A 9,105-nucleotide genomic window follows, 5' to 3' on the forward strand; every position below is an offset into this window, starting at 1 on the left:
GACTGGCAAGTGGGTGCACATGGTCAAGTCAACATGGCAGTACTAGACTGCACACAGGCCTTGCAATGGCAGGCCTGAGACACACTTTACAATCTGCTTCTGTGGGTGGCACAAACAGTGCTGCAAGCCCACCAGCAGCATTTGATTTACAAGCCCTGGGCACACATGGTGCACTGTACTAGGGACTGACAGCTAAATCAAATAACACAATCATGGAATAACCAATTAGTACATACATTTAACATAGGGAGTACTTGTACTATGGCACTGATTAGCAGTGGATCAGTGCCCAAAGCATAAAATCAGCAAAAGCATATCAAAACAGAGGAGGCAATCTGTCAAAATGGAAGGGAGACTCATGCCAATGATGCCAGGTCTAACAGTGAGGGTGCAGGGTTCTCCAGGATTCACCCAGCCCCCATTGGGAGCACCCGTTCTTGAAGGCCCCGGGCGGTGCACATCATCAGTGAATCATGTAGTGGTGGATGATATCTATCTAAATGCACATCAGCTACACAGTTGTAGTCCCCCCCATGATCGTAGGGCACATCAGGTGTGGGTCCAGATGGTGCATTAGATGCATATAGAAGGTGGCTTGGTCAGTATTGGGGGCATATATACATTCACAGTGGTCAATGCCCTGCCCTCCAGTCAGCCTCTGACCACTATGTTATTTACAACAAGGGGTGGTGAGGGACAGAGTCTCTGAATTAAGCAGAATACTCTCACCCAGTCAAGAGATCAGGGCTAGATCCAACACCGTTTTTTAGCTCATTGCACCATCCCAGTTTCAGAACCTGGCTGTATGCAAATTAGTCTGTTCCTGTCCCAGTGCATGATAGGAACAGGGCAAACCAAACTACAAAAGCCAATTCTTACACTGGGAAGGAAACAAGCTTCCGGGGACCGGTTTCTGGCATTACAGCCGTCTTCGGCCCGGCTTGCTTGAATCCTGATGGTGCAATGAGCAAGGGACTCATGTCTGAGTATACCCTTCCACGCTTAGGGTGGACAAAATTATTTACAACAAGGGGTGGTGAGGGACAGAGTCTCTCAATTAAGCAGAATACTCTCACCCAGTCAAGAGATCAGGGCTAGATCCAACACCGTTTTTTAGCTCATTGCACCATCCCAGTTTCAGAACCTGGCTGTATGCAAATTAGTCTGTTCCTGTCCCAGTGCATGATAGGAACAGGGCAAACCAAACTACAAAAGCCAATTCTTACACTGGGAAGGAAACAAGCTTCCGGGGACCGGTTTCTGGCATTACAGCCGTCTTCGGCCCGGCTTGCTTGAATCCTGATGGTGCAATGAGCAAGGGACTCATGTCTGAGTATACCCTTCCACGCTTAGGGTGGACAAAATTATTTACAACAAGGGGTGGTGAGGGACAGAGTCTCTGAATTAAGCAGAATACTCTCACCCAGTCAAGAGATCAGGGCTAGATCCAACACCGTTTTTTAGCTCATTGCACCATCCCAGTTTCAGAACCTGGCTGTATGCAAATTAGTCTGTTCCTGTCCCAGTGCATGATAGGAACAGGGCAAACCAAACTACAAAAGCCAATTCTTACACTGGGAAGGAAACAAGCTTCCGGGGACCGGTTTCTGGCATTACAGCCGTCTTCGGCCCGGCTTGCTTGAATCCTGATGGTGCAATGAGCAAGGGACTCATGTCTGAGTATACCCTTCCACGCTTAGGGTGGACAAAATTATTTGCAACAAGGGGTGGTGAGGGACAGAGTCTCCGAATTAAGCAGAATACTCTCACCCAGTCAAGAGATCAGGGCTAGATCCAACACCGTTTTTTAGCTCATTGCACCATCCCAGTTTCAGAACCTGGCTGTATGCAAATTAGTCTGTTCCTGTCCCAGTGCATGATAGGAACAGGGCAAACCAAACTACAAAAGCCAATTCTTACACTGGGAAGGAAACAAGCTTCCGGGGACCGGTTTCTGGCATTACAGCCGTCTCCGGCCCGGCTTGCTTGAATCCTGATGGTGCAATGAGCAAGGGACTCATGTCTGAGTATACCCTTCCACGCTTGGGGTGGACAAAATTATTTACAACAAGGGGTGGTGAGGGACAGAATTAAGCAGAATACTCTCACCCAGTCACTATGTAGCAGTCCTCTGGGTCTGTCAAGGTGTCTATGTGCTCAAACGGGACTCCCGATGGAATCCAGATCATAACTCCTCTGGCATATGCCGAGTATGTGGTATAAGATGCCTGACCTCGCCATTGGCGCTGCAGTGCCTGCCCCTCTTTCGCTGTGAGGTGTATCTCTTGCAGCAGCGCAATCTGTGCCCCTCTCCTGTTAAAATAGGAGAACACTTTGGGCCAGATGTAGGTAATTCCTATTTACCGACTCTTAAATACCGAATCATACCGTTTCGGTATTTAAGAGTAGGTAAATAGGAAGGAGGCATATGTAGGTAAATCTCATTTCTAATTTACCGATTCTGTAACAGTCGGTATTTACCGATTCTGTAAATACCGAAACGGTATTTCACATTAATTCCTATGGGCCTTGAAGCCCATAGGAATCAATGTGAAATACCGATTCGGTATTTACAGAATCGGTAAATACCGAATCCTGCAAGGGTGCAAGGGGTGTCACTTTGACACCCTCTAGCACCCCAAGTACAGGCTTGTGTGACATGTGGCACACATACATGCCCTAAGGGCATGTCTGTGTGTCACATTGCACAGGTGTGCATGCACAGATGTGTATGCACACCTGAATTCGGTATTTTACCACCCAATAGGATTGGGTGGTAAAATACCGACTCCTAAGGGCCTGTGGCACTCTTAGGAGTGTCAGCTACGTATGGATTTACAGAATCTTTATGTTTACCGATTCGGTAAAATACTGAAGTGGTAAATTTACCGATTCGGTAAATATACAGATTCTGTAAATAACTACCACCCTACATCTCAAAAGCCAAATACCAGTCAGTAATGGCCGAAATCGGCCGTTACCGATCGGTATTTGGCTACCTACATCTGGCCCTTTATATCTCTTTGAAATAGTATGCATACCACATATGTTCCAGGATACACATTTGTACTTTGTTGTGCTTGTGATTTGTTATCGCAGTATGTATGCATGTGTCCACTTCCCCAGACTCCTCCCATCCGCCTGCAGCGTGTCTCTAAGTAGCACAATTATGGTTTGCGATGTACTGTGACTCAGAACTCCCCAACAAAGAAACCAAAAACAAGTTCCCAAACTCCTGTTCCCTAGGACAAGTAGGCGATCACCCCACATCCAAACCCTTATCCTGAGTTTGTCTAACGCAGGAGTCCCCCGCGGTCAAAGCGTAGAGGGGGGTGGGTAAGTGCTCCCATCTGGCATCCCTCCCTCCACCAGCAAAGCCTGTAGGATGATGCAGTGCAGACCTAAAAAAGAATAAGGTTTCTTGGACCTCAGTGTTCCATTGCGATGTAACGAAGTTCCTGTAGTCTCCTCAATGTGCCCCAGTGACACCACTTAGTTGGCCATGTGATATTGTCAGGAGACCTTGGGGTTATCTTGGGATGGACTAGACTCGAAGTTGATGAACTAATTGATTCATGATCTTAGTCTGTGCCTCATACTGGCTCTCTTATCTCCTGTGTTGACGGGCCCGTGTTTCCTCCGCTGATTTGCACCGCTACCTCTACTACATTCAGCTGCTCTAGTTGAGCTTCAGCCTGTGACGGTGCTGCCAGGTTGCTCGATTTTCTCCCGCATCGAGAGCGGCAGCGGCGGGTACTCTGCTTTTGTGGTCTGCCTGTGGTCCCCTGTCATGGGCGTTGCTCATGCCAGTCTCAGGTTTCCTGCGGTGTTTGAAAGAATTTAGTGCCATCATGCGCTACAACCTTTAGCCTGCTGGAAGGAGCATGGTATATGAGAGGCCAAGTTGACACAACTGCGCTTAGCCTCTTGGAATGAATCTCTTTTCCGCTTCACCTCATGTGAGAATACAGGGAAAATTTGTGCATCTGTTCCCGACTCGGAGTTCTCCTCAGCAGCAGGCTTGGGCCAGAATGTGATCTCGATCTTTACAGTGGAGAAGGCGTGTCACTACTGGTTGCGCGGGGCTCCCAGCCTGGGTGGACATGCTGATACTCTGTGTGCTCATTCAAGAGCGAACAACGTGGAGAGACCTTCCTGAGCTACTTCAGTTCTTATGCATCTCTCGAGGAACTCAACCGTATCAGTTCCTTCGATCTTCTCTGGCAGCCCCACCGCTTGTATGCTTTTGCGGCTTGAGCGTTTTTCCGCATCTTCTGCACTGACCACCGGATTGCGGATTTAGGATTCCTTAGCTCACAGGTGTTCTGCTGTCGAAGGTTGTCTTTAAGGTTGTTCTGAATCCTACCAAGAATTAATCAAATTAATCAAAGCCCAAAGTGAAGCAGAGTAGTTCTGTAGTTTCTTGATGTTCCCTTTAAAACAAATGTGATTGATTTGACAGAACTAGTCTATTCCCTCAATCGAATGCATTGTGCATATCATTAAGTGTAAAGTTTTGTAATTGCCAACCTCGTCCACTTTTAGATAGAAGAATAACTGGCATTTTTAAAGTTTTAGTTTGTTTAATAATGATTTGATTTGACTAATAATGTTGTGATTGATAGATGCTGTGGGTGCTGTTTTGGCTATTCAATCTTTTTTTATGCATACTTACATTTACTCTTTTTCTCCTTTGCTTTCTAAGCTTGCAAACGCAAAGAACAAGAACCGAACAAAGACAGAAACAATTCCCAAAAGAAATCACGCCTGGTTTTCACAGATCTTCAACGTCGGACACTCTTTGCCATCTTTAAGGAAAACAAGCGTCCATCCAAAGAAATGCAGATCACCATCTCTCAGCAGTTGGGGCTGGAACTTACCACTGTCAGTAACTTCTTCATGAACGCAAGGAGGCGCAGCCTAGAAAAATGGCAGGACGATCTGAGTACAGGGGGAAGCTCCTCATCCTCCAGCACTTGTACCAAAGCATGATGGGAGAAATGCATTGCCGTTGGGCACAACAGGAAAAATCCAAAGAAAGAAAAGAAAAAAGAGTGAAGGAAAGAATAAAAGAACCAAAGAGAGGAACGGAGAAAGAACAGGCGGACGAATGACAGGAAGAAAGAGTGAAAGAAAGATTTTTCTTTTAATAGGGCCATTCACTGGTGATGTAAGCATGTTTTTAAATGAATGTTGCTGTAGTTGAAAACCTAGAACACTTAATATTGGTTATTGAAGTTTAAAAAATCAGAATGAAAATGAGCCTCTTCATATAAATTTAGCCATTCAAAACACAGCATAAGCATGTCAGAAGTGTTTAGTTGGCAAGGTTTTACACAAAATATGTCATGTTTCTTGAGTTTAGAAAGCATGGTTGGGCTTTTAAGTGGCTGGGCCAGAATACCCTATTTTTGGAGTGTTTAGGCTGTCTATAGCACAACTCTCACCCTTATGGTAACAATAACTCACCAGCTACTGAGCACAAGATTTTAAATGAACGACCCCACAAAACCTGGTTTAGATCTTGAGCCTCGTTTTGTTATTTTTTTTAAAGATGTCCCTTGCCAGTATAGGACATGATTTGTTTCATTTACAAACAAAATATTACCAGGTCTCGCTCATTCTAATATAAACGAGTTTCAAGTTTACTAAACTTTTAAGTTTAGTATCAAGCACAAAGGAAAAGAGGTGCACACATGTTGACCCAGCTTTGAATCTCCTTTAAGATATCCCTGGCTGGTGGGGATCTTAGTTTGGCATACATGTTCATCGGCTTAAGAGCAAACTTTGTGCTTTGTTCTTTACACAGAAGGCCAATATTAACCATTCCTTGAGGTTTTCAGGGTCGTTTGTTTTTTAACTCTCTGAACCACAATACTTGTCATCAAGAACAGTCTATTTTGTTAATATTACAACTAAAATTGTTAAGGAGTTTCAATATTGCCTCATTTCATTGAGGGTTATTTTTGTACTTCATCTTCTTCATTAGAGGTGTTTTTTTCGTCAAAGAAGGATCATTAATGTTGTTACCAGTTCCATTGTGCCGCATTTGACTTTCCATGTGCCATCTCAAAATCTATCACTCATACTTTTGCCTATTACAGCACACCAAAGAAACAGAATACTGCTCGCCAAAGGACTTATTACGTGCAGTTTTCTATCCTAGATACACTGTGTTTATGTTACTTGTTGAAAAGCTTTATATTACCAAATATTACCCCGTTTCACCTCCTCACCTACCCACTCATCCATCTATATGTATGTACCGCTGCTTTTGTAGCTGATGAGAAAACCAGTGGTGATCTAGTGGACAGCAATTTACAATGCATGTCCTACTCATCAGCGATAGCGTTATGATTATTTTGTGTGTATAATTACCAGTGAATGGTCCTATTGGAACACTTCCTCTGTGTTCAAGAACAACACCAAAGGCTGTAATGATTCTTTAAAGACAATGGAGACTTTTTTATGTACTACTTAATCGAAACCAAAGAAACTTTTTCTGCACCTACTTCTTCTGCAACAAACTGTTCCTTTAAGAAAAGAGGAAAACAATTACCAAAAAAAGGAAGCACGTCAGGAAAACAATGAACACACTGTGTTTAGACAGACATTGTGGGACATTTTAGGAAGCAGATTTCAAAGAAAGGGTTGAGGAAAGCGAAAACAAAGTAAAGCCTGCGAATGTGGTTGCTGCTTCATTCGACAACTCACTCGTTCTCTTAAAGTTGAAGATTGTCTTTAATTTGTGCCTATGCAGTTTTTCAAAGAACAAGGAACAGAGCAACGTAAACCTCAATAGCTACAAAACCAAAGATGAGGATTTCTCAGTTTTCTTTCAGTTCATCATTTCTTCTTGCGTGGCTAAAATGTTTTCAGCACCATTGATATGTGGTAATGGTAATCAATTCTGTTTCTTTTTAGCAACACAAGAAAAGAGACCTTTTTTTACAGTTTCAACTCTAGCTGGAATTCTTCACATGATTTCATAATCTTCAAAAGAAAAGATGTTGGGATACTAAAGCTTTTAATCTCACGTATGCTTCCCAATCGTTTGAAAAGGCGCAACTGCAATTCCCTTCAAGTTAAGACATTTACTTCTGCTGTTTTTTATTGCTTTCAGTCACAGCCACTTGATGAGGAGTTTGCCAAATTATCTACCATCTTATCACCTTGGTAATATTTCACTCTACATATTACTCTCAATACACTGCATTCTCTCACACCCCTGCTTCTTTCTAGCACATTAATGCTCAGTACTTAATATCATGAAAGAAGCAATGCGTCACTTTCAACTGACTCCACGTATACCTTTTTTATTCTAAAACTAAAGGTTCTTAGCAATACGAGTGTCACGTACACGCCATTAACCCTTGATTAATGAGGTAAATATCCTAAATTATCATATTCACAAGTGATTAAATAAATTGCATTATTAGTTCCAATATTTGAAAATACCACATCTCATATTCTACTCTTCACTGCCTGGCACAGAAAAAAGAGCAGTCTCAATTTCAAATAGTCCGAGAACTAGAAGACAACAATACGTTTTTTAAACGATGTTTAGTGAAGACAACTCAAAAAAACATACACATTAAGCTTTTACAATGCAGACATGTTTGGAATGCAATTATCTTTTCAAAAACGTCCGTTTTTACTGTTCATGCCTTAAAGCATATTCAGTGATGGCCCAGTGAAACATGTACTTCTTATACATCGAGCTGCTGAGAGAATAAGTAGCTCACACATCTTAACTCACAACAAAGTTCAAACAGCACCCTAACTAGCTGTGGACTATCCTCGCTTCCTGCGATTCCTTTCCTGTTTCAACCTGGTAACAGGGGGACAGTGTCGGCTGAAGAGATACTGACTTTCCTTATCACCTTGTTTTATAGTAATACCATAATGATACCAAATAACTTTGTAACTATGTCATTGCAGCATGATAAACACCTTGGCTTTCACCATGGCTTTTTACTTCGTGCTTTATACAAATTCCAGTTACATTATTTTGCAAATGGCAATTCAGAGCCACAGTGTGTGCCTATTTTGCCTGTTTTGAATAACTTCCCTCTCAGATACCATTACTTCAGTAGTGATATTAGTGTTATTTGTCATAACATATACATCCTTCAGTTTAAAAAAAAATGTAATCATATGAATTGCATTAGGATCCCAACATCTTCATCTTCTTTTGGAGGTAATATCATGGGCACATCCGAGATGAATTCAACTTTCAGGAAAACTTGGATACTGTTTAATCATCCATGAAGGAACAAAGAATGTGTTTGATTACTTCGGTTGAATAGCTTTATACTGAATCTCTCTTACCCAAAGCAAAATCCAAAGACCTGAGAAGGACTTAACCAGCAAAAGCAAAGTGCAAGCTTGCTTTCAGAAGTATGGTTCTCCTGTTCAAAAGGGTGACCCAATAGCAACATACGGTAGCTTTACGACAATTTGTGATAGCCATGGAAATTTGGTCTAATGTTTTCCTTGCTTGTCACAATACCAAAGCGTTCTTTAGTTTGAGCTCTTTACAGGTTACACTTCACTGCTTTATATTTATTAATCAGATGATAAAATGACATAGTTGTTTTAACATTTCAGATCTTAAGAAAGAACAGTTTGTTTTTTAAATATTCTTCTATTCTTGTCACATTTGAGTTATGAAGCATTTCAGAATGATCAGCCATTGGTTAATTTATAGGAATAACGTTTGAATGAAATTAAATTAAAGTTTTGTGTAATTATTTAATGAAATCACCATTAGCTTGAAGTTTTGTTTAAATAAATCTACTTATTTATGAAACCAATAGCTTTAAATGCATCAGAGAGGCACACTTTCTTTAGTCCATACATTTTTATAATGTTTCGCTTTAAAAAGCAGCCACATGTTGTTACATACAGGGAAAATACAAGTTACAGAAAGCTTTTGTATGTTTTTTTAAATTAATTTGTCTTTAATTTAATTTTAAATATAAGCAATTAAATTATTTGTGTTTCATCGTTAACGTCTTAGAAAACGGAATATACTGTTAATTGTAAAGGCGCACAGTGCCCTCATGATGTAACTTATTTATTTAATTTATTCAGCATCTCGTG

The 9,105-nt window shown here is 41.6% G+C and overlaps 1 protein-coding gene across 3 annotated transcripts in view; it reads left to right on the top strand.

Annotated features, from left to right (window-relative positions):
* ONECUT2 (one cut homeobox 2) overlaps positions 1-8,816 on the top strand; it is a 122,562-nt gene extending 113,746 nt beyond the window's left edge. For 2 of the 3 annotated variants that reach the window (XM_078674857.1, XM_078674859.1), the window contains one exon: positions 4,706-8,816. In XM_078674857.1, the coding sequence (XP_078530983.1) occupies positions 4,706-4,992 (287 nt within the window). In that variant the 3' untranslated portion in view covers positions 4,993-8,816. The remainder of the gene's footprint in view (positions 1-4,705) is intronic. The other variant, XR_013606998.1, reaches the window with a different exon arrangement.
* Positions 8,817-9,105: the final 289 nt, after the last annotated feature.

Source organism: Lissotriton helveticus, chromosome 2_1 (genome assembly GCF_964261635.1).
Source record: "Lissotriton helveticus chromosome 2_1, aLisHel1.1, whole genome shotgun sequence".
NCBI lineage: Eukaryota > Metazoa > Chordata > Amphibia > Caudata > Salamandridae > Lissotriton > Lissotriton helveticus.